Here is a 27,229-nt window from a genome sequence, read left to right as displayed (position 1 = left end):
TCCCCTAGTTCATGCGATCGACGGTATCGCAGTTTCCGATGGGTCTGGGTCAATTGGCATAATCTTCATTTGGCATAATTTCGAAAATTGATCACACTGAAGGTCATTTAGCATAACGGACGTTTGGCATAACGGTTATTTGGCATAATGGTCATTTGGTATAATGTAGAGAATTGATCACACTGAAGGTCATTTGGCGCAACGGACATTTGACATAATGGACATTTGGAAAAACGGTCATTTGGCATAATGGTCATTTGGTATAATTTTGAGATTTGATCACACTGAATGTCATTTGACATAACAGACATTTGGCATAACGGTCATTTGGAATAATGGTCATTGATCATAATAATGGCCAAAACAAAACATACGTCTGGTGTATCGCAGTTCTCCACGATACTATACCAAAACGTAAGTCATAGCCGTAAGTTTCCATAATTGCGAAAATGAACAAACACAAAAATTTTAAAAATGAAACCTAAAAGAACTGCTTATATTTAAAAGAAGGCAAAATCAGTTATAAAATGTATTCACTGAAATATAATCAATATCAGGTAATGTATAACAACATATTATTATTATTGCTTAGTGAAACTTTAACCTTATGAGTCATTCACCTGATAAACTACACATCCGTCTGTTATGCCAAATGACCTTCAGTGAGATCACTTAGCAAAATTATGCCAAATGTCCGGTATGCCGAATGTCCGTCGTGCTAAATGTCCCTTCTGCCAAATGACCGTTATGCCAAATATCTGTTATGCTAAATGACCTTCAGTGTGATCAATTCTCAAAATTATGCCAAATGACCATTGTGTCAAATGACCATTATGCCAAACGATATTATGCCAAATGCCTTAATGCCAAATGACCCCCTCCCGTTTGCCATCTGCATGCCTCTTTCAACTTATATACGCAAGAACTAATTATTATAAACAGCTTCATTTAACCGAACATTGAATTTAATCGATTTTTTGGCGTAAATAGCAACTCCACCAGTATGTCTGGACTGGGAAAAGTAAAAAGCAACATTGTATCATGCAATACTATATTGATCAAATGCATCCGAATCAACTATATGTGTTTCTGATAGAAAATCCAACAATGGGCGTTTGTTTTCGACAAGATGTCGCATTGCGACAAAGTTTGTAGATAACCCAGCTATATTTAAGACAGCCTGCCTTTGTTAGTTACTATTCACTTGACAGCAGCAGTCTCCGATATGGTAGAAGCCCATTTGGCATAAAGTCATTTGGCATAACTTCGGTTGGCATAAAGTCATCTGACATAAAGAAACTTAGCATAACCATAGCGAGATTCAAGGGGTCATTTGGCATAATCAATTAAACCCAAATTGAAGATAGATTGCCATTTGGCATGATACCCATTTGTCATAATGGCCGTTTGGCGTAATGGCCATTTAGCGTAAAGCCATTTGGCACAGTGGACATTAAACCTAATTCCTCAGATCTATTTGACTAACCAAACCCTATAGGCAATAATTGAAATAATAGATAACCAAGTCGGTAATTTTCTGGGATGCAGTTTCCCGAAAAACCATTGCCCGATGTGGAGTATACAAACTACATGAATTTTCCGAAAATTCAATTAAACTACAGTTATTTCACATTGAACTTTTTTTAGAAGACTTGCTATGCAGCCAACTGCGTTGTTTAGCTTTTCACTTTTTTATTTTGATTATAGAGGTTTTACCCGAGCAAAATAAAAGCCCATAATGCCCCCATGCTCATGGTTCAAATTCACCCCCACTGCATTGTGTTTTGATAGTGTTTATAATGGGTTCAACCCATGGAAACACTATCACTATGGTCTGGAAGATCCCAAATTAAAAACCATATTCTGGTGTATTTATGGGTTTTTGAGAACATTTCATGGTATTTTGATGGTTGTAAAATTTGTAATGGACCATGTTCATGGTATTTTAAAGGGATTGTATGGGGTTTGAACCCATGAGAATTTGCTCGGGTAACCTTAGGGTCATTCACCACTTTGTTTTTCACTTTCTTTTGAATATGAAAATTTGCTTGAATTTCATTGATTTCAAATTCAACTAACAATTTCTAAGCGTTTACATATTGTCATTTCTTCGAAAATATTTTTGGAATATTTTTGATTTTTATATTGACTTGCGTTCTTTTATACATTTGTAGTAAATTGCTTTTAACTTCAATTTTATCGCTATGAACTTTTTTCTTCTTTCGAAAAAGAACTAACGTTTAAAAAGCAATATACTATATATCACGAAATACATTTCATATATTTTTAAACCAAAGTAGCAATTTTAAACCAAGGTAGCAATCCAAATATTCGTAAATAGAATGGTTAATAAAAACATAAACATATTTGTTTTTCGCTGATTCTCTTCAATTTCCGTGGCCTGATCTGTAGTTTGAAACTAGTAGGCTATCATATCATCAGCAGATTACAAGTACAGTTTTTTTGTTGTATGACATCTAACAAATGCGTTAACTGCCATACAAGATGACCGTCATAATTCTAAATGCAAATGTTCTCAATGCACAAATTCCGTGCTTACTTCAGTTTTCTACGTAATCAATCTGGCACAGAAATATTACTTATTTCAATGAATCAAAATGCCACAAAAAAATTAACGAGTATTTTCATACTTCATGCCTAACGACTTTTATGCCAAAATACCATTATACCAAACGACTTTAAAAGCATTCAATATCCTGTACATTTTATGCTACATAACCATTATGCCAAATGACTATTATGTCAAATGACCTGCTATCAAATTTTTCTTATGCCAAACGGACATAGTGCAAAACGACTTTATGCCAAACGACGTTATACCAAATGACTTTATGCCAAACAGGTTAGCCCCCTCTGATATACTGAACATTGCTTACTAAATGCCAGATGCTTTACGTCCAAATTCCTTTTACGTTCAATATTCAATTATAACATTGCATTTGTTATACTTGAAGCGTGGATTTGCGAAATCAGCAACAACTTTAACATATTTAAACGGAATGTCATAGTTCTGACTATTCAATAAGGACCTTCCTTAAAATATCAATCACTCATTCCTTCCTTAGAATATCGATCACTCATTCCTATTATTTTCAACTTTGGGTAGCGGGTATCAGTATAACATTATTATACTTTTCACCCAGATTTCTTACAATATCATCTTTCACCAATTTGATGTTATACTGAGCTGCACACTCCACAATAACAATTAGAATGGATCTTTTTATCAATACCATTCTTCTTTCTGTTCATTCCAACCAATTCCTGCGAAGCGTTTTCATTATAACAGCAAGTCTTCCCACTTTTTGGCAACGCTGTTTTCCAAGCAAACCAATTTGCTCTCAAGAGCATCGTTACATGACTTGATCAGTTTCTCTATATCGTTCTCTAATGCGATATTTATTTGTATACATCAATATTTTTTTCGAACATCAGAGTTCAGAAATAGAACCGATTTGTTGCATCTCCTTATTCAACTCAATCGAACTAACACCCTGTACGCTATAAGACTGGCCCGATAAACACTTCGCACATTTGAAGGAAAGACTAGCATGATCAGCTACCCAATTTACCATGGCCTTTGTTAACCCGGAGCAAAGTTGATGGTACCTATCCCTACAAACTGGACACTCAGCGGGGAACCATCAGATCTTAAAACAAAATATTCACATTTTGGACAATTACCCGCCATACTAGACAAATTGAATGCTCAGCTGAAGAAGCGAGACAAAACAAAATTTAAAACAATAAATCTCCTCAATGCGGGGCAGCCCATACAGCCAGCCGTTGAAACGAAATGAAATCAGGAAATCACAACACAGCAAATGTAATATTGGTTTGGTACCCACAAAGTATTCAAAGAAAGGCAAAGTATTTCAACACGAAATTAAAGGTGCGAATTTGCATTGGTATAACGGCAATTGTCGTCATGTTGAAAACATAAACAGAAAGTTACTTCTGACGGTTTTCGCTTCCTCATTTTTTATTTATACATTATCACACAATTCCATAATACCTCTTCAAAAGGACTAATAAATTTTGTAAGCAAAGTTTTGTTTTACTGATTTCTTTTATCCTGCTATGAGCTCAGCGCAGAAAACTTTTGCAACTGCTCATACGCGTAGGGCTACCCTTCGTAGCTACGGAGGGTAACGATGTGGATTAACGTGTATTGTTCATGAAATTCCGGAATATCATGTGAAATAAGTTTATTTATAAATATCTCTTTAGCTCCTTTGAAGAATTATTATTGAATTAGTAGTCATTTTGCGTTTTCTCACGGAGGTGATAAGCGTAATTTGGAGGTATTTTCAAAAATCACAAAAATTATGATACACATTAAGCACCCTGATTAACATTTAAGAAGCAATTACATTATTGTTAAGCAAAGCGAAAAGCAGTGTCAAAGACAAGTTCATGACCGACATCCAAATGATCCGCTCGACTCGAAAGCCTGAATTGGAAGGCGATTTGAAATTTAACTTTTTGCATCCCATGCAGACTCAAAATCAACAGACCACCCTCAAGCCTAGCGAAGCCGCAGTGCAGAAAGCATGAAAACTTGCATTTGGCCTTTACAGTGCCTGCTTGATGCAGATTTATCTTTATTTTCCGTGGTGCAAAATTTCTATGCAAATATGTTTACGGGAACGGAAAATTCCCCTTTGAGCGATAAAGCAAAATGCAGATGAGATCTCGAGATACTTACCGACTGCAGTCGGATAATGGTGATGATTGTTTGGTTTTAGATTTTATCGAAGGAGAAGTTGATAGAATGTGTGAAGATGGATTGATGGTTTGTAGTTATGGTGGGGCAGGAGGCGAGCAAAAAAGGTGAATAAAATTGGAAATGGTTAAAAACGTGATCGGTTGGCTGAGCGTAAATTGTAAATCTGAGCTTGAATTAAAAGTAAAAACAATAAAAATAATTTAGTTTTAAGGTGTGTGATATTTAACTATGAATAGATGGATATTATAAAGAAATAAAATATGCGTGGTGGGGGTACAAGCAGTGACTTACCATTTCAGCGAGTGCGGAAATAACCTTGCCAAGGGTGGTCAAGCTCTTGTTAATGTTGGCACCTTCTTTCAGCCGCGTGCCTTTGGCACCGGTTGAGTCCGCTCGTTCGGAGCCAGCTAAATCGACCAGGCTTATTTTAGAAACCTTCTCCGTCTCCAGGCTGGTCATTTTATCTACACGTCTTTGCGTAAAGAATATTGTAAACACAGCATGGGAACGAGAGCTCGTTTCATTCATGTTTGTAGCGGCAACGGTTCTGTTATAATTCAATTGACGGTGAAGGGTGAAGGAAGAAAACATCAAATCATCATTAGTGAATCGTTAGTCGAGGTCAGTTTGCAAATCACACATGTAGGTAGCCGGGAAGATTAATTACCTTGCCTTGTTTCCTTCGTCGATGAGATCGTGTATGTCCTGATAATTTGTCACAGCTAATTTCGACAAATCTTCAACATACGGTCCGAGCAGCGGATGTTCGCGCACTTTGAGATTTCCTTTGTTCTTAGGATTCAGCAAATCCCTAACCCGTTCACAGTAGATCTCCATGTAGGACACTTCGACTGAGTACTTCAGATCAACCGTTTCGGTCTCTTGTATTCGGCGGAAAAGATCTTTGCAAATCATTGGGATTACGCCCTCTTGACTTTCTTCCTGTTTGCCCATCATTGTGTAGGACTTGCCAGCGCCAGTCTGACCGTATGCAAATATACACACATTGTATCCATCAAACGAATGTTGCAGCATTTCTTCTCCAATATCTGAGTACACCATTTCCTGCGTAGAAAAATCCGCATCCCTAGGCTGAATGTATAATAGAAAAAAAAAAGATATATTGTCGATTCAATTCCCAACAAATTATACTCGAACTCACATCATGAGACCAATACGAGTAATCGTAATTGAATCGCTTGACCGAATCACTCGTACCCAGCGGCACCTTTGGATTTGTGATACAGGTCGTATTACCGCTCATTTCAATGATACATTTGGATTCACGTCCAATTTCGCGCGAGTTGAAGGGTCGCACTCGGACCGCCACCTTTACGGACGACATGACGGCGAGAGGCCCCCTTGGCCTAGACGGACGCTGTTAGTGTGCTATAACGAGAAAAAATAAAAATCAATTAGTAACACGGGTCGTATTCGCCAATATGTAGCTGCTATCACAAATTTTTGGTAAGGTCAAATTTAATTATTTCAATTGGCGTTTTCCAGTGAATACATGCGTATTTTACGCAATTAAAGAAATGGAAAAGAAAAGTGGAAAAACAACACGGTAGCCTTCGCACTGAAACAATCCAAATGAGCTGTTTAGCAGACGAGCTATCGAATATATCGGGTGACGCAATAATTTATCTTTCTTCATTAAATTTGATGTGATTGTGTGAAAGCGGTCTAGCGTGGGTAGCAGACAGACTCTCTTTCGCGGAAACGAGTCGTGATGCAGGAGCAGCAGGACGATGGCGGGAAATTCAATCTCACTTTGGGCGGATACACCCTTGTTTGCTTTCCATTAATTTCATGTTTGCACGTACAGCTCCATAGACGGTACGAACCAAAATCAATTGATTCGTACCGAATCTCGATGCGATACCCGGCGAATAAAAGTAATATTTCGACACCGGTTTTTGTTGCTTTAGTGCAGTTCGATTCTATTGGACATCAATATTTCAACTGGAATAATGTTGATTTTGATAATTGAGCGACTGAAAATAAATCGCATAGTTGGCAGCACGGCCGCCAAAAATTAACATTTTTTTAAACTCTGAACAATTTTTTTCAAAAACCATCTTGCGGTTTGATTCTAGAACCGGAGATATGCTCAAAAGAAAATCAAGGGTTTGGGCAATTTGTCAAAACGGGGGGTGCTCCCATGGCCCGAGGAGTGGTAAAAAAATTTATATATTGGCCCTGGATGAACAAAATGTAGGGGAGACCGGGACTAGTTGGCGGTGTTTTCAGTTTTCGTTTTTTACCGTTTTTCTTGTAAAATAGAACACGTTGCATGAAAGAGTAGACTGTTGGCAACATCTCTGAATTTTATTAAAATATTTGATACGTTGTCTTCATTTCTAGAGACAAAAATATGTGACGCGGAAAAGCCGCCAACTTACCCCAGCATCGGGGTAAGTTGGCGGTATGTATGTGGTAAGTTGGCGGACTGCCAAAAAATAAGCAATCCAATGAAAATACAATGGTCCATATGAAATGTGCCGATTGTCATTTCAATAAAACTGTATAGTATTCGACACTTTTCATTATATTTCAGTCTCAATGCCCCGTCATTTTGATTTCGACGCGTACTCCATATTCAAAAGCTAATTTTCTAAATTCTTCAGGCGATTAGCTGAAATAATTGTCCCCTGCATTGACGAGAGACACAAGAAAAAGTTTCTCTTACTGTGGAGTGAATTTCAGAAATAAAAATATATGGTGACTATTTTCGCACTATAAATAGTACCGCCAATTTGCCCCGTGTGCGTTACCGCCAACTTACCCCAACCGCATATTTTATAAAAAACGTTTTTAATCCACCTAACAGTGTGATGAGACATTTCTTATAACTCTTATCACTCTCTTCGGATATTATATCGTTTGAGAACATTTAGAACTTGATGCTTCGCGATGTTTTTGATAACACATACTACATGGGATAGTGGCAGGACTCAGAGAATCGCTCAAATCAGCATAGGACAACATCAGTGCTAGAAATCTCAAACCAAATCAATGGGAAAGCGAAAAAATGGCCCATAAAATATTGAATGATTGTTAATGCTGTGTTAATAAAATATCTAAATTGTGGTGGGAAAACTGAATTTTCCTAAAGGGGTTATATATTGTACTGAGCCAAAAAAATCGAAATTTTTTTGAATCGATTTGAAGTTTATACTTTACTCAAATTTCCAACGCGACTGAGAACTAAGAAATCAACGCTTTTTCTTGAAAAGGGCGATACTAGCAGTGATACCACTCAAAGAAAATCAACAGTGAATATTTCCAGACTTGGTTTTATTTCCTATTTAAGAACTATTGTGTTTTTTACATCCTAGATTGCATGATTCAGTGATCGAAACCCAAAACTTCATAAAGTATTTGAAATTATTAAATTAAAATTTGTTTTTGCTATTGAAATTGACAAAATGATAGTATCGCCGCTTTGGCGATTGTTTACTTTTTCGGTCCCAGCTATCAGCATTGAAGTATCGCCCTTACGTTTTTTACAATAACTACCGTTCTACACAACCGATTTCGTCCGTGTTTTTTCAATAGAGATCATTGTTACTATTTACAGCTGGTATCAGCTTGATAATCCTAAAAAAAATACGAAAATAACAGTTTCGCCTCTAAACTGCTAGCAAAAAAAGTATCGCCCTGTTTGTTTGCATGGAGCATGGAGGGCGAAACTTTAAATAAACAAACAAAAATACAGTTTCGCCCGTTGTATTGTTTGCTGTAGTTTAAGAAAGCAATATCGTAGAATCAAAACTTTTGAGGTTAATTTGTTGCGTTTCAAAGCCCTCATTCGCATGTATGAAAAAAGCCATTTGTAAGTAACGCCCTTTTCACAAAAAAGCGTTGAAATGAAATCGCAGCTCTTGATATCACGCTATCTCTGAAGTACATGCGTGCATAGTTTCAAATTTTACTTCGACGTCGACTTTTTCTAAAGGTGACTTCCCAGTAGTATTCTTGATTTGTATTATTTTCGCTAATCCTAATGCAAAAGAACAAATAAAAACCTCACGAAAACGAACCGTTTGGGAAAATCATCATCATTACTGGAATTTTCATTTTCACGAAACTTTTCGATAACCTTCCGTCACTTGCGTTAATGCACTGGGTGCACAGTAGGGTGACAGGAAAAAAATGACCCCTATCGGCCCACCTCTGCGTCGATTCCTAGTCCCACCAGGAGTACTTGCACCAAATTTGAAGCAAATCGGACAAGTCTAACTACCGGACCAACGGGCCTGAAGTGTGTATGGGAATTTTCAATAATTTACATGGAGAAATCCCACAAGCACGCATTTTCGCCGCTAGGTGGCACTATATGCATCGTATTATCACTGTAAGTGAAAATAAGAAGGAAAATTGAATTGTCTACAACTTAGTCGAAGACTGCAAGTAAATCCGACTTTGTTAAAAGAAGTTATTAAACTTTTAACGAAGTGATGTCTGAGTCAGTTTTGCATGGGGCCTAATAGTGCATGGTTGTGTATCAGTACTCGATTCACACGAACTAAACATTTTTGTGAAATAATCGTTAGGTTTAGCTCAATGGTATGTTTACAAGAATTATAGTAAATAATATGAGTCATGCTTTGATTAGAAAATTTTAGTTCCACCTGTTACCGCATAGAGGGCGCCAACACTAACTTTTCAACGGAGAGAGATAGAAATTTGGTGTCTTCTACAAAGTTATAGAACAGGCATTTTTTCAGTATTTCTTCTGAACATTTTGATACTCTATCTCTCTTCTATGAAAAGTTAGTAGTGGCGCCCTCTATGCGGTCACAGGTGGAACTAAAATTTTCTAATCAAAACATAACTCGTATTATTTACTATAATTCTTGTAAACATACTATTCGGCTAAATCTAACCATTATTTCACAAAAATATATAGTTTGCGGGACTCGAGCACTGATACACAACCATGCACTGTTAGGCCCCACGCAAAACTGACTCAGACATCACTTCGTTAAATGTTTAATAACTTCTTTTAACATAGCCGGATTTACTAGCAGTCTTCGACTAAGTTGTAGATAATTAAAATATCTTTCTTATTTTCACTTACAGTGATAATACGATGTATACAGTGCCCCCTAGCGGCGAAAATACGAGCTAGTGAGTTTTCTTCATGTACATTGTTGAAAAATCCAATATAAACTTCAGGCACGTTGGTCCGGTAGTTAGACTTGTCCGATTTGCTTCAAATTTGATACAAGTACTCCTGGTGGGACTAGGAATCGACTCAGGGGTGGGCCGATTGAGTTTTCAAAAATTCATCATTTTTCTGGGCAGTCTAGTGCACAGTGCTCTAAAAATCTAGCGAAATCGTCTTAGGGCACCAGCGGGTCTGTAAAGAATACTAAAAATTAATTTCTATTCCATAATTTTCAGTTCAGCAATTCGAGAGATCGTGCTCACCGCAAGCCATGAAAAATAGACTACGTTGTGAAGCGATGGTCACTATTTATTAAAAAATCACGGTTGAATAAAAAATAAAACTATTAAAAAAATTCAAATAGTTTATAATTTTCACAAACTTATTAGGAAAAATTGTTTAATAAGCTTTCGTAATATTGTGTAGGAAAAAAGCTGAAAATTTGAAAATAAATCTGAGGATTATGATTGATTACAGATCTCTGGAATTTTGTATTGGAATGTTTTCAGGCAGGAATTTAATATTGATGCTATTAGACAACTGTGAAATCAAGACCAATAGATCAGTTACGTATCAGGACCCCATTCCGACAATTTATCAAAAGTCCTCATGATGTTTACAACAACAGGTTATCAATCTACGGATCAGATAATTGTTATTGTAATATTGAATTAAATCAGTCAGCATCAATAAATTTTCAACTCCAATCCAATATTTTTTTTTTGGTGTGGTGGGAGGGGGCTGTATGGTGTTAAACCCCAAAACCTTCTCTTGGCTACGCCGTTGCTTGGAGTTATTTATTTCGCTTTTCATTTTCCGAAAGGTTTCAGATCGATCCGATGGTCATAAGTTAGAAAAATTGCAGTCAGAAGGTTCGCACAAATGAACATTTTTGCACTGATAAGTTATCAAGTTCCTTCCAGACAACTTGGAAATGTTCGGTGATTATTTCTAGCGGTTGTAGATAAAAAAATGAAATACAAAATTCGATTTATCGAAATAATGTTTGGCTTATTTCAATGGATTATTACTATATTGAACAATAAATAGGCGACGAAGAGTAATCCACAAACAACAAGCCATAACTTTTAAAGTATTCAAAATAGATATTTGAAGTCTTTAGTAAAGTTATTCGCAAAAGTAAGAGCTACAAATTTGCTGAAGGCATCATTTCGATATAATCACTTCCAAGAAAATTTGTGAAGATATCTCACTCATAGGGGGATTAATTAGCAAAAGCACAATACCAAAAGAAAGGGCATATTACCTCCATTAAATTCTCCGAAGATACAATTGACCTGAAATAAGCCGTTTTGGCGTTAATAATAGATTACATGTTTTTGGTCATATTTCTGGCAATGGGAAATGATAAAAATCTTTCGTCCGCATTTAATGTTAAATATCTCTTTTGATAATAGTCCGATTTCAACAATCTATAGCTTGTTCGAAAGGTATTCGTTAAAGCTGTCTAAAAACATATAAATTGGTAATCTGTATTGTCAATTCCGGCAGATAATTCAAAAAAACTGCAAAAAACGCCATTTTCACGCATTCAAACATTCATATCTTAAAAACTAAACATCAGAATCAAAAACAAATTAATAGCGTTCATACTGTTTTTTAGTTCTTTCATTTAAAATTGGTTTGGATAAGATCGGTTCAGCCATTGCTGAGAAACACGAATGAGAATTTGTCCGTTACATACACACACACACACACAGACACACACACACACACAGACATTGTCCCAAATCGTCGAGCTGAGTCGATTGGTATATAAGACTCGGCCCTCCGGGCCTCGGAAAAATTCTTGAAAGTTTAAGCGAATTCTATACATTTCTTTTATAAGAAATGTAAAAGGATTTAAAAAATTACTTTTGGTATGAATAGGTATAAAATCTATACGGACGCTGAAAGCTCTTTCAGGTACTATCGAAAAATATAATCGTTCGGGGAATAGATAGAAAACCACCTTAAATAATACAAAATGTTTAAAATTAAAATTTACAAAGTATGCTCAAAAACACAATATCGCCCACAGCTTCTACGAAACATAATGTTTCGCAACAAAAACTAGGAGTGGGTAATGTCCGGGACGTAACCGCGGTGTTGACGTAGGACTAAACTTGGGCATATCATATGACATTCATGGATAATTTGAGCCAATGCACTTTTTGAATGAATGTTTACTGGAAATTTCATGTCGAATGAGATTGCCACATTCACTGATTTTCTAGGACTTGCAAAAACCTTCGGGTTTGTAGATTAATTTGATAAACATTTGCTTATATGAATCACTGGTAAATGTATACAAGAATTGACAGGCGCAAACTCAATTCAAGTTATTAAATGGAACTTTCTAATTCAATTCTTTCTCCATTATGTTTTCATCCTAAAAAGAACGGTTTGTAGATAACTATGTTTGGTGATACCAGACGAGAATCCTTGCTAACGATTCGAACCTTGCCCGAATTCGCTTCTGCTGCGTACATACACGAGCATTCCCCTTTCGCAGCTCACATCGAATGAGCATTGTATATCGGAATGCGATCTCTTTTATAAACTTCTTAGTGCAGATGGTAGTCCATCCCTTTGTGCGACAAATGAAAATATTTTCATCATTCGTTTTGGCGTGGCATTCGCTTAGTAGCAGGGTTGCCACATTCACTAATGTTCTAGAAAGATTTGCATTGTAGATTAATTCGATAAACATTGGTTTATATGTGTCATTGATAAAATACAGCAGACTTGACAGGCGCAAACTCAATCCAAGTTATTAAAAGGAGCTTTCTAAATAAATTCTTTCTCCATTATATTTTCATCCTAATAAGAACGGTTTGCAGATAACTATTTTTGGTGATACCAGACGATTACATACACCAGATGCGTACATACACGAACATTCCCCTTTCGCAGCTCACATCGAATGAGCATTGTATATCGGAATGCGATCTCTTTTATAAACTTCTTAGTGCAGATGGTAGTCCATCCCTTTGTGCGACAAATGAAAATATTTTCATCATTCTTTTTGGCGTGGCATTCGCTTAGTAGCAGGGTTTCCACATTCACTAATGTTCTAGAAAGATTTGCAAAAACCTACGGGTTTGTAGATTAATTCGATAAACATTGGTTTATGTTTCACTGCTAAAGTACAGCAGACTTGACAGGCGCACACTCAATGCAAGTTATTAAATGGAACTTTCTAATTCAATTCTTTCTCCATTATGTTTTCATCCTAATAAGAACGGTTTGCAGATAACTATTTTTGGTGATACCAGACGATTACATACACCAGATGCGTACATACACGAACATTCCCCTTTCGCAGCTCACATCGAATGAGCATTGTATGTCGGAATGCGATCTCTTTTATAAACTTCTTAGTGCAGATGGTAGTCCATCCCTTTGTGCGACAAATGAAAATATTTTCATCATTCGTTTTGGCGTGGCATTCGCTTAGTAGCAGGGTTGCCACATTCACTAATGTTCTAGAAAGATTTGCATTGTAGATTAATTCGATAAACATTGGTTTATATGTGTCATTGATAAAGTACAGCAGACTTGACAGGCGCAAACTCAATCCAAGTTATTAAAAGGAGTTTTCTAAATAAATTCTTTCTCCATTATATTTTCATCCTAATAAGAACGGTTTGCAGATAACTATTTTTGGTGATACCAGACGATTACATACACCAGATGCGTACATACACGAACATTCCCCTTTCGCAGCTCACATCGAATGAGCATTGTATGTCGGAATGCGATCTCTTTTATAAACTTCTTAGTGCAGATGGTAGTCCATCCCTTTGTGCGACAAATGAAAATATTTTCATCATTCTTTTTGGCGTGGCATTCGCTCAGTAGCAGGGTTTCCACATTCACTAATGTTCTAGAAAGATTTGCAAAAACCACCATTCAAAGCACGGCTAATTAATGCTTTTACAAAATCATTTCTATCAAAATTTACGGTAAAATCTACGGAATCTACTACATAATTGTTTTAATTATTTCCCAACAAATCGCGCAAAAATCTGTTCCGTACAGCACAGCGCAAATAATTGACGTTGGAAAACAAATCGGCAACTTCAGCTGCCAAACACTTAGAAACGATCGAAGCATTTTTCCGTTAATATCACTTTTCTGACTCAAATTGTTGTAGGTATTTTATTGCTTCCGTCCAATTGGTCAGTTTATTGGTTTTATCGCACATTTTTCGGATATTATTATAGAAAATAACTAACCCGATAAGAGGGAAGTTATTTTCCAAAGCACGAAATGGAAATTTCAATTGTAATTCTTCTGAGAACGATTTTGTGGTCCTAATAAGGACCGTTTGTTGTGAATGTTATTTCGCCGTTTCCCGCTCGGCATGATGATTATTCGCTTGGCATGGATAGCGCACAGATTGGTATTTTCCAACAAACTAACCAGGCAGGCCTCGCTGGCTTCTTAAAGGGCCATTACGGCTGAGCTCCGGAAGAGTAGGTTTTGAAATTCTGTGCAATCTCACGGACCAGACACTGGAAGAGCAGCTTGCGAATTAGTAACTCTGTCCACTTCTGAGAGCAATGAATTTCACGCAGGGCGACGACTGTTCTTGGTTGGCAGCGATAAGGCAGTAGCTATGATTTGGTTGGTGGTCAAAATGCAGCTTCTCGTTGAGCAGCACACGTACGTGTGTTCTGCTCTGTGGCTTACACACGTCTGGCTTTAAGAAAAACTGTGACACCCATATTTATAGGTTTTAGCATTAATGTTGATTCGCATTAAAAGTAGTTTTTGAACTTTTTAAACAAGTTTTACATAGCAAACAAGGTATCAATAGCAAGCGTTGAACGTTTTCCTTTCGATTTATGAAACAAAATTAGTAATTCCTTTAGTAGGAGAAAAGTTATTAGAGTTCAAAGTGTACGTAACGCATCCGTTTTGAAAATTTTGAAATGACACCCAGTATAGTAAAGAAAGACGTAAGTCCTACGTCAAAACACATTGGATAATGCGTTTCACATTACTTGAGATACACAACGAGTGACAGCGAATTATGTCTAATAGAAACGGAGAAAAGGGGGTTCCGCCAACTTACCCCAACCGCAAACTAGCCCCGGGCTCCCCTACAGTGGAACGGGACAAATGAACAGAATCAATTTTACAATGAAACGCAGTTAGATTCAACTGCTTTTCTTTTATAAATCATCACAAAATCAATATTGAACGGATTAATAACTATACAATGTTGATATAATTTTCAAATGTTATCATTCTTTGGTAAAGGTATACAACTAATCATTAACAAGTTAATTATGAATCAAGATAATAGAAAGATTTTGCTCATTCAATTCATTTTCATATATTCTTCTCAATAAGGACGGTTGGCCGATAACTACATCTAGTGATTCGGGTCGAACCTTGCCGGCACGACTCATACGCACGGTGTAAACCAGCAATTCGCCAACTCGCTTCTGTTGTGCCTTCATCGCTTGGACCAACGAACACAGCAACCTCTTTCATGAACTTTGAAAAGGCTACCTTTTGCACAACAAACGAAAATATTTTCATGATTCTGATGTGGTTTTCGCTTAGTGACAGGGTTGCCACATTCACTAATTTTCTTGAAAGTTTTCGAAATTTTCGGATTTATAGATTATTAATAATTTAATGAATATGTGCTTATTATTATTCAATGGTACAGAATTAATCCTTAACAAGCGCAAAGGTGAAACAAGTTAATAGAAAGATTTTCTAATTCAATTCTTTTCCCATTCCCGTCCTAATAAAGACGTTTTTCTGGAAACTAGATCTTGTATTGTGGGTCAAGTATCCTGTGAAACGAGTGCAGTCATGCTGGCACGGCTCATACGCATGGTATAAACCAACGCCATCTCACATCTGTATCGCAATCATCACTTGGGCCAACAACATTAAAATCCTTCCATTACGCACAGACGAACGTTCCCCTTCCGTGGCACATGTCAAATATGAAATGGAACAATTTAATAAATTGTATATAAAATTCAATCAACGTTAAACAAAACGGGAACGAAAACTTGTCTTACATTTTCATAATGTTTGTGCAATAGGCGGCTGTCGCCTATTTTCGTCCCTTATCACTTACTTTTATAAAGAAATTCATTTGGAAAATTAGCAGTGCTATCTTTGAAAATGAACCATCTCGGTTGCGCAACTAAACTTTTCCGATCTTATTTTAATGCAAATAATTAGGCAGTTATATTCTGAATTGCACATATTTCGTCGTATGTAATTTAAAATGTTCTTTGATTTGGTGGAATTGTAAGGAAAACACGTGTCCGCCGGCTGATGCTAATCCAGCTGACATTTCTCTAGACTGAGAAAACTAATTTCTTTGATTGTTTAGTATTTATTTGACCAACTAGGAAAATAATCCACTGGGTATTTAATGCGTGGGAATACGCATGGTTGTGTCTGAGTGAATTATGACATTTGAATTATGCAAGTGGATTGAGAAATAACAATTCGCAAGAAGAATTCAACCAGTTACCAATTTTCGGCAGTCATATCAGCACGAAGAACAAATGTTTAACTGTCATATTCATTGGTTAACATTTAATCTATTAAATCATCAATAAATTATATTAATTGTTCTTATTGTATTGAATGTTTGCACATGCTTTGGAGTAGTACCTGTACTATGTTACTGTCCGATAACCATATTTATTCATGAGTACAAAAATATTGTGGCTTGATTATTGACGCGAAAGGTGACAAGTTAGGTTCTTTTCGTTCTTATTGTTTACAATCTTGTTCTAGTAATTAGCGTAAAAAAAACCGCGCACATCAACGGTTGTATATTCGACATACAAAGTTTGTCGTTTCAGGTATTTCAGTAAGGGGCCGTACACAAATAACGAAGCTTTTTTCGGTGATTTTCAAAACCCTCCATACCCCCTCGTAGCATTTGGTCACAAAATTCTAACCTCCCCCACGTAAATAACGTAGCATTTACCTACCCCTTCCCCTTCGTCCCATGCAAAGCGGCCGGAAGATGAAAAAAAATTAGATAAGTTTTTCAATTATTTTAAATACATGTCCATTCAAAATGTTACGACTTTCATCAACATTTTCATTATAACAGCAAATGCAAAATAAGTCCATTTCATGACAAATATAGTGTTGACAGTTTTATTTTGAATTATATATGTCAAGGGGATCATGAAGAGAAGTTCTCTCAGTTCACAATCCTGCAGCTGCCAATGATTCTAAGAAGCATACGTTCATCTAAATTACTAAATTTTGTTTGGTTGAATCCGAAGTGAAAATTTAATTCAACTTCCAAACTAAGTCTACTAGTTAGCAACATTAGCTAACTAAAGTAGCAGGTTGAATCCGCATACAAAATCTTTTCGTATTTTTGCAAACTTGTAATTCCGCGAATCGTAAAATTTACCTCATGAAAAACCGCATCAAAAGTAACTTTTTTGAATTTAAATTTATTTCTCTTGGGAATGGAGGATCATTAAATTGTTTGCTCTAAACAATGGGGTTTAAACTTTATGCTACGTCGCACAACTTCTGACCCCACCCTCCCCCTCGTCCCACTTCGTCACAAATTTGGTATACCCCCCAAAATGCTACATCATTTATGCATGGCCCCTAAACCTTATTTTATTCCGTTTAAAATGTGCGTTAGATAGCATAACAACGCGCGTGCTCACGATAATGCTAAGCGCTGACGCGTTAACTTAACTGGGGAGTTCATTTGTATGTTCATGTTTGCTATCTGGTTTGTATTATAGCGAAGGACTCGAGCATCTGTATGTTCACGTGCGCGTTTGCATGGGTGTTTGCAGTACATGTGTGTGTACAAGTGTTCGTATATGAGATAATATGTTACAGGGTGCGGGAGACTATGCAAAAAAGAAATATTAGTGGAAGGCCTATTTATTCGAGGTTCTACAACGCAGGACTGTCGTCGACAATGCTAAATTTGAATCATTAGTAGAAAGGCTGTAAAGGTAATATGTGACAAAGGTACAAAATACGATCATCACTTGATAAATATACATTAGTACTTTAAACACTACGCTGTTACTTGAATAACAGACCACCAAAAATAGACTAATAGCATGTAACGCTTGCTCTCAAAAAAGACAAAATTCTTCATGTGATTATACTGACACCTGATTTTCATGTGATTATACAGCCACCTGGTGAATCGTCAATAAATATAAGTGGGCTATATAGAGAAAAAAAATAATTAACTCTATTAGCTCGTTATCACCGGCTCCACTCCAAAGCAAAGAAGTCCAAGAAGATAAGAGCATCGTACGTGGGTTTGCGTGACCGGATGGAGCAGCAAACGTTGAAGCGGAAATACACTGATAATATAAATTCGTAAATATAATGAAATCAATCATACTATACACGAAATCATTCGTCGTTTTCTGCAACGAATTATTTTCGTGCATTCTAAATAGTAGGTTTCGTTCATTTCATGAACAAGAATGGCCGCTTGGTGAACGAAATCATTCGTAAATTTTACACGTTTAATGTATACTGCACGAATGTTATCGTTGATAACGACATTATTTTTCGTGAATGAAACGAAATGTTTTGTTTATTTTAATAAACGTGTGTGTATATTACGAACGATTTCGTTGGTCGCACGAATTAATTTCGTTTATCTTAGAAAAGTGTTCGTATTTATTATCCTCTTATTGTTTTAAGTCGATCTTTTGGGATCGATGTTTGACAACATAGATTTTTTTTATTTAAGAAAATCGATGCGGCCAAATCGATTTTATTGTGGTACGAATAAATGGCCGCTTGATGAACGAAAGTTTTCTTAAATTTTACTTATTTAGTTTACATTGCACGAATGTAATCGTTGATAACGACATTATTTTTCGAGAAGGAAACGAAATGTTTCGTGTATCTTAATAAATGTTTATGTATATGATGAACGATTTCGTTGGTCGCACGATTTCGTTTCGTTCATCTTAGGAAAGTTTTCGTATTCATAGTAAATTATTTTCTCAATCGATATTTTAGGATCGATGTTAGACAACAACGATTTTTTCAATTAACTAAAAGGATCGATCTGGCAAAATCGATTGTAATTCAACCTTCTCCCTTCTATTGAGGACTAAAAAGATTGTGGTGTGAAGTAATGGCCGCTTGATGAACGAAAGTTTTGGTAAATTTTACATATTTAGTGTACATTACGTGAATGTTATTGTTGAAAACGGCTTTATTTTTCGGGAAGGGAACGAAATGTTTCGTTTATTTTAATAAACAGTTGTGTAAATTACAAACGATTTCGTTGGTCGCACGAATTAATTTTGTACATCTTAGAAAAGTTTTCGTATTATTAGCCTCTTATTGTTTTCAGTCAATCATTTGGGATCGATGTCTGACAACATCGTTTTTTTAGTTAAAAAAATCGATGTGACCAAATCGATTTTACTGTGGTCGAAGAAATGGCCGCTTGATGCACGAAAATTTTCGTGAATTTTACTTATTTAGGTTACATTGCACGAATGTTATCGTTGATAACGACCAGAGCCTAAAATTCTCATAGCTATTCAATGAACGAAATTCAGAGAATTCATCTTCGTCCTTTCCTTGCCTCTTTCGTCGCTAAATGCATGAAAAAATAAAACAATAAAGGCGATGTCCCCTCCTCTCTCGATTCTACGAAAACGAGTAGCAGCAGCAGCGACTTTCGTTTTCCTATGACAATCCGAATTTCAATTTCGTTTTGATGCATGGTCAGTAATTTGCGATTATGATTCATTAAATGAAATTAATGCAATGTGCATCTAATAATGCAACTAGAACATAGTTAAAATGAGAAATATGCACACCGATCAGGCTTTCGTCTTACAATACCATCATTAGCTCGCAAATCTACAGAATCGAGCATCTACAAATAAATATCATTGCTAGTGTATTTTCGTTTCCCCAGCAGTAAGGTCAATATCGAAGTTACCAATCTCAAAGCGAAAACGAGTATGCGGAGAGAATAATGAAAACGCTCTGCTACATGCTTGCTTTGTCCTAGCCCGTTGTCTCATTTTCGATTTCGCAAAGTGCTAGTGGTATGGAAAGAAGCTTCGTTCTTTCGTCAGTTTCGCCTGATTTCGGCAAATGAAAAAAACATTTTCCGACTCTGATAACGACATTATTTTTCGTGAATGAAATGAAATCATTCGTTTATTTCAATAAATGTTTGTGTATATTACGAACGACTTCGTTGGTTGCACGAATTAATTTCGTTCATCTTAGAAAAGTTTTCGTATTTATTATCTCCTTATTTTTTCATTTGATCTTTTTGGATGGATGTTTGACAACACCGATTTTTTTAGTTAAAAAACAGATCTGGCAATATCGATTTTATTGTGATATGAAGAAATGGTCGCTTGATGAACGAAAGTTTTCGTGAATTTTACTTATTTAGTGTACATTGCACGAATGCTGTCGTTGAAAACGACATTAATTTTCGTAAATGAAACGAAATGTTTTGTTTATTTTAATAAACGTCTATGTATATTACGAACAATTGCGTTGGTCACACGAATTCATTTCGTTCATCTAAGAGAAGTTTTCGTATTTAATAGCATATTCTTTTACATTGCTCCGGCAGAGAAAAACTCAAAACTATTCATGCAAAACCACCGAGCGATGGCTCAACTGAATCCGTACTGCTCCGGATTCTGGATCACATACACATGTAAAATACATGTTCCCCATAAAATCCCGAAAGAAGGTCCTCTTGAGGCTGACAATCAGTGAGAAGGGCGGTTTTCTTTTCTTCGCAACTTGCAATCATCAGGGAGGTGTACGACACGAAGTGCTTACCGCAAGTTGTGGTCGTCATTAAGAAACACTATCTGAAGGACGGTGTCTTATTGCCTTCGTTCTGAACACATTACACGAAGCGGTCATTGGAGGAGATGGATGGTGCCAGTTGCATCCCAGAACGCCAATCTAATCGTCCCCCCACCGCGCAAAACATGCCCCCCCCCCTGCGTAACCCATCTCAAAATTTCTGGACGAACTTGTGGAGGATCTATTTGAACAATATCGTGGCGAAAACCGAAAAAGAACTGATTAGGGACCATCCATAAATGACGTAGCATTATATGGGGGAGGGAAGAGTTTTGTATTTTGTGATGATGTGTGACGACAGGGGGACGGGGGTCATGTCATGCTACGTAGCTTTTTTAAAGGGATTAGGGGTTGACCTGATGTCACGGCAAGTTTCATCTAACATCGTTTTTTCATTTTTTTTAATTTTCCGGGGACAAGGGGTGGTTTAGGGTTACCGTCAAGCTAAGTAATTACCAGGGGGTATTTAGAGGTTGGTGACGAAATGTTACGATGGGGGAGGAGTTAAAAATCATTCAGAGAGTTGAAGAATACACCAACATTTTTCGTTTCGATTATGGCTTTTCGCCTATGGCTAAAGTTCTAGCCAACTGCCGCAAGGCCGTCCCGAAAGGGAGTGTAGTTATTTTTGTGAAGTCTTAAATTAATAGAGGAATCAACGAAAATTTCTTTAGTTTTGATATAAGCGTTATTTTCTCATTTATCTATTTATTTTTTGGTCGATATTTGGCTATTATCAGGTAGCGAGAGGAAAAATATAGAAACGATAATAGGCTTACACAAGCCGTTTCTCATTGATACATTACTATCGAGGCGTATTTCATTCAACATCTTGAAGCTATCTTCTATTAAAATTGACTATCCAGAGCAACCATTATGACTGGTTGATTATTAGAATAAGAACTAATAGTAAAGCTTCAAGAAAGAAAAACTAAAACGAGTGAATATCCACATATTAGAAGAAAATAATTATTGTGGCTAGTTGATGTTTACAGTACTGTCAAACCCATTGACCTACGGGAGGAATAAAAACTAAATCGAATTAGTTTTTAATTGCCCGAAATGTGCTGCGATAAACCGAAGAAAATTAAGGCTACAAAAACAATTCAAATCCAGCTTTAAAATATGGAGACGATTTGACAAAACCCCATTCTATTCGTTTTTAGGAACACTCCCCAAGTATCTAATCAACTTTTCCACCTAGATTATACCATTTAAACGCCTTAGTTAATGCTTGCCCGAGCTCACAACTATCCTTCGCTTCGAAAGCAAACATCAAACGACACATCTCTTATACCCAGTGCCATACCCTTGATCACATGACCGTGCTGTGTAACATATGTTTTCTACTACGCTTCCTATGTTCTCCAAATGTTGGAATGTTTCGTAATTACGACCTCCAAGTTCCATCACAGGTTGGTGGAAGCAAAAAAAAATGAATCCACAAGCACCTACGTAGCTTATATTCAAACAAATGACAGAGGACGGGGGTAGATGCTTGACGCACAGCAGGCAATGTTTATAGTTTTATTATGCAATACGACGACGCGATGCTCACCACCCACTCGGAAATGCGTTGCGAGTTAGACGCCTTCTTCCGGTCCACAGCAGGATGGGTTATGACCGTACCGAGAAAAATAATAATGTTACGGATGATGTTTATTAAAATATTTCAATACAAAATATAAGGCAAAAATTTATTGTCTGCCCAACGAAAAATTGATTGTGAATATTTCTTACAGGCTCCTTATACACTGACTAGCCAGGATTTGGTTTAACAAAAACTGAAGCCACACGGACATGATGTTCAAGTGATAAAATTATATCAGGTTTATAGTTATACTAGCTTTACCTTCGCAAGTATAGTTTCTCCAATCATTTTGAATGGTGAATTCGAGTAGTGGAAAACTATTGAGCTGCATGTTCACTTGGAACACTTGTTACACACTTAAGGATGGTGACCATTGAAAATTCGTCCTTTCAGGGGAATGGGAGGCAAGCAATATGTGAAGAATATAGTGATACTCTACACAATGTATACTGATACGTTTTTCAATCGTGTTAAACCCCAGGATTTTCCACAAAATGTATAACTATAATACATTAAATTGAGGAAGAATTGTCTAAGAAATCTGAAAACGATGCAATTTATTATTTATGAAAAAATTATTGAAAAGGAACCCCGAGTAAAAATGTAATTTTTAAAATATGAAGTTTCTGAAACAATGTAATTACCACAGGCTTATAACGGTAGTTATAGTTTACTGTAAAATTTATCAATACAAACCGACCCTCAATTAGTTTGTTCATGCAATAGTATTCAAAGTATGAAATAGTATCAAATGAATCCAATGAATCAAATGAATTGAATGAATCAAATTATCAAATGAATCAAATGCATCAAATGAAACAAATGAATCAAATGAATCAATTTCATTAAGTCCTATACAAACCAATGAATAATTTATCGAATCTAGTGAATATAATGAATCAAATAAATGAAATGGATTAAATAAACAAAATGAATAAAATAAAAAAATAATTGAAATAAATAAATAAAAAAACAAACGAATCAAACAAACAAAATGAACTGAATTGATATAATGAGTAAAAATAAGAAAATGAGCAGAATAAAATGCATTGATTAAAATAAAAAATTAAAGATGTTAAAAGGTTATAAATTAAAAGAAACAACAATAAATTGTGTCGGATAAATCATACGGATGAAATGAATAAAGCTAAAAAATAGTATGATTATTAAAATGAAGAAACTGAACAAAATGTATGAACTGGAAAAATGAATAGAATGCATAGAATGAAAACAGTGAATAAAATAAGTTAAATGAATTATATGAGTAAAATGAACGAAAAGAATAAAATGATCAGAGTGAATCCAAAGAATGAAACGAAAAAAATAGATAAAATGAACAAAATGAATAAAAATATGCTGAATGAAATAATTAATTAAAATGCAATGATCATAAATTTAAAGTTAAAAAACATTTTTTGTATATTGAAAATGAATAAACCGAATTGCACGAATTTGAGAACCATTGCATCAGAAAGTTGTTAAATGTTTTAGAAAATACCCTCTTCTGAGAAAAGGCTTATTAATATACAATGAACTTTGTAGGGCTTCCATCTTTTTTAGTCTTTTCGTTTGCATGCTTCTTTACTTGTCGGTGTCGTTTTAAGATTTTCTGTTGTTTCTACTTTATTTCATGGATCTAAATTAGTTATCAGGAACCTGGAACGTGCAATTTGCTGTGGAATTCAAGTTTTCTTTTTGGTCGCATGTTCCCCAGAAAAATATTTTCGCGCAGAATAAAATTTGCTCATCCAGTATTCTTACGCGCAATTGAATATAGTAAAGTGAGGCGAAGTCACTTGTGCTTTCAAGCCCCTTAAACAAAGAGCGACAGAGGGAGAATGCGATGAAAAAGACAGGTAGATATTTCAAAGTTTTCATTTGCATTAAAATAAATAGTGTGAAGTGTCTAAGGTATGTCGATAGCGTAAAGGCGTGCTTCGGTTGATTGTTGTGCAGTCTCATTCCAGTCAAAAAAAAAATCATTTCAAAGGTAACAGTGCCCTAGTAACAACTGAGGTTTTATGGTAGTTTTATAGCCACTGATAAAACTTAGATTGCACTTGCAGCGTGCTATAAAACTTCAATTGTTACTTGGGCGTGTAATGTACGGGTGTCAAAAAGCTATAGTTGTAGTCTACCAATCGTGAATGTTATTTTTAGTTTCCAACCATTTGCTTGTGATTTGAGTGCACCGCCCTTCTAATTAATACTGATCAGAACCATGAAGCAATTGAATTTTCCTTTTTGTGCAATCAACTATAGTCTACCTAGAAACATTTTTACAGTGTTATTATTATATTATTATATTATTATATTCAAGCACTCACAAAATGTTTTCCTCCTTTTATCTACATTGTATGTCAATTACTTGACAAATTTAGTTAAAACGATCAATGCCCTAGTTAAAACAACCAATACAAACGGTTTAATTAAATATTTGATTGGCGAAATATCACGACATTCACCCATTTTAAAAACTGAATTTTTGAATTTTTGCCACAAATTAACAAAGTGTTTACACAATTCCATCAAGAAATTTCAAACATCGACAAAGAGATTTTTTAGAAGAATTCCGAAGCTGAATTATTGTATGATGACGATGTAATGTGTATTTTATTCAATATGCCGAATATACTGTGTTTAATTTTCATTACATTATTTTATGTTTTCGTGTGTTACACTGCTGCCATCTATGTTGGTACATAGTGAATCTTAAAAAAATTACAGAAAATAAGTATGAATAGGAGTTCTTTTGAGAAAAAACACAAAAAAGGCAAAATTAAAGTGATGATTCATCTTTTTAATTTAAGTATAATAATATGGGCAGGAACTGTACATACAAACAGCTAGCGTTCGACATGCACACACACACCTTTACCATGGATAATTGCTAGAATAGTGGGTCTAAAGCTTGTTTTTACAATAATTTATTTTTTGTTCGAAATAGTCCTGCATTATAAAAATGCAATTGTATCAATTAAATCAGATGAATAGTATCATACCCTTCAATTGCTGTATGAAATTAGTTATATAAACAGTTTTTCAGGCCATCAAAAATACTCCTAACAAGATTCATGCCATAATTAAACAAATTTCACAACATTATTAATTTCAGGATCAGCCTGCCAAGTACAATTAATGAGCAAACCCATTGATTGCAAAACTCTCGACTGTGCACTGATTAAACATATTTGGTACGTCTAAAGTAAGCGAGTAGCTAATATTTTAATGAATTCAATGAATTTTTAATGAAAATCCTTGTTATCCACAATTAAAAATATCCAGCGAGAACAAACAGAGAAAGTATGAGGAATTTCCATAAAGGCAAAGGTTTCGCTACATAACTATCAAATATAATTTACATCTAATATTAATCAACGTCTATGGAATGTAGATAATCGATGTCCTAGTAGAGCAACTTTAGGTCTACAAGAAATACCAAGAAGTCATTTTAAGAAAATATTTTAATATAGCTGCACAAAATCGGGCATTAAAACCAGAATGCACATTTGACCCTATTTTCCTATACTCGTCCCACAATTCGGCGTCAACTGGTTGCTTGCGTGTCTGTCAGTCATTTGATTACTATAATCCGAGTGCTGTAATTTAGAGGAGACATATTGACGCTGGCAATGAATCATAAATGGAAGCTTTGAATGAGCGACAGAAATAAACAAGCAGTCGAGTATGTGACTCTGAGCTGTACGATATTACTTTCACTTTCATGTAGAGTGAATGAAATCCCCATCTGAAGGGTTAATTTGGGCACACAGTGCGTATAAAAATAGGTGGCCAATTAAATTGTTTGGATCATGAATATTTGATTTCATCGTATATGTATATCGGGACAATCTTAAACTCACGTTAGTATTGATTTGCAATAGACAACAGTGCAAAAAGACAGTGGAACAAAATATTTGAAGTTGATCTACCAAGCCAAATACTTTGCCTTTTTTCGTTCCAAAGGATAAGCACATATGCTGCAGACAGTGGCGGATCCAAGGGGAGGGTTGTGGGGGCCCGGATTCCGCCCCCTGAAATTTTTTATCTCCTTGAGAAATTTTAAAATACTTCCTATTTTAAATTCGTTCTAGATTCCAAATCATTCCAAACCAGATTCGACAACCAAAACTGATTTTAATGAAAAAGGGTATTACATATTACGTATTGTACATTAAACATTTCAAAATCGGCATTTCGGACCCCGTCCGAAATTTTTTTCTGGATCCGCTCCTGGCTGCAGATATTTGGTTTAGTAAAATTTTTTTCCTATTAAATGTTTTTGGCCTTATAAATATAGACTGTGAAATCGTTGCGAAACTGCATATATCATCATTTAAAACTATACCAATTTAATTACCCTTAACTTTCGTTTAATTAACATAACAACCACAACAAGTAAACCCTCTAGCCCAGCTTTTCTAATATAAAAACAATACCTGAAACACATTAAACAATTCAGCATGATACATTTCAACTGCCCCAAGAGAAATGTTTGCTTGAAATATTATGCATTCTCTGCAACCAGTCCCAAACCGCTGCTAAATCCTCATCAAACATTCAATCTATGTGCCTTCACAAACCGTATTCTACTGCATACAAACAGCATGTTGCACATTTACATAAATTTGGTCACCGCATGGTCACCCGTACTCGATCCAGTGTAATCCAAAGTTTACCTTGTATTGACATCGGGAAACTTAAAGAGAAACGCTCATAGTCCCCCGTATCTCCCTCTCTTATGCTAATTTTGCCAGAGAAAACACAGTCAGTAAAGAGCCGTCTCAATTTTGTCTCCACGTGAAGCCGAGCCGGATTGACGTTAGTCCTTTCTCCGTATTGCTTG

The 27,229-nt window shown here is 35.8% G+C and overlaps 1 protein-coding gene across 7 annotated transcripts in view; it reads right to left on the bottom strand.

Annotated features, from left to right (window-relative positions):
- LOC131692357 (kinesin-like protein unc-104) overlaps positions 1–27,229 on the bottom strand; it is a 149,241-nt gene that overhangs the window by 36,811 nt on the left and 85,201 nt on the right. For all 7 annotated transcript variants that reach the window (XM_058979358.1, XM_058979357.1, XM_058979356.1 and 4 more), the window contains 3 exons: positions 5,913–6,139; positions 5,418–5,842; positions 5,042–5,297 (listed from right to left, as the gene is read on the bottom strand). In XM_058979358.1, coding sequence (XP_058835341.1) covers positions 5,042–5,297; positions 5,418–5,842; positions 5,913–6,095 — 864 coding nt within the window. In that variant the 5' untranslated portion in view covers positions 6,096–6,139. The remainder of the gene's footprint in view (positions 1–5,041; positions 5,298–5,417; positions 5,843–5,912; positions 6,140–27,229) is intronic.

This window comes from Topomyia yanbarensis, chromosome 3, assembly GCF_030247195.1.
Source record: "Topomyia yanbarensis strain Yona2022 chromosome 3, ASM3024719v1, whole genome shotgun sequence".
In the NCBI taxonomy this organism is placed as follows: Eukaryota; Metazoa; Arthropoda; class Insecta; order Diptera; family Culicidae; genus Topomyia; species Topomyia yanbarensis.
Note: the sequence above shows the minus strand (reverse complement) of the source record. Positions and strands in the feature narration are given on the sequence as shown.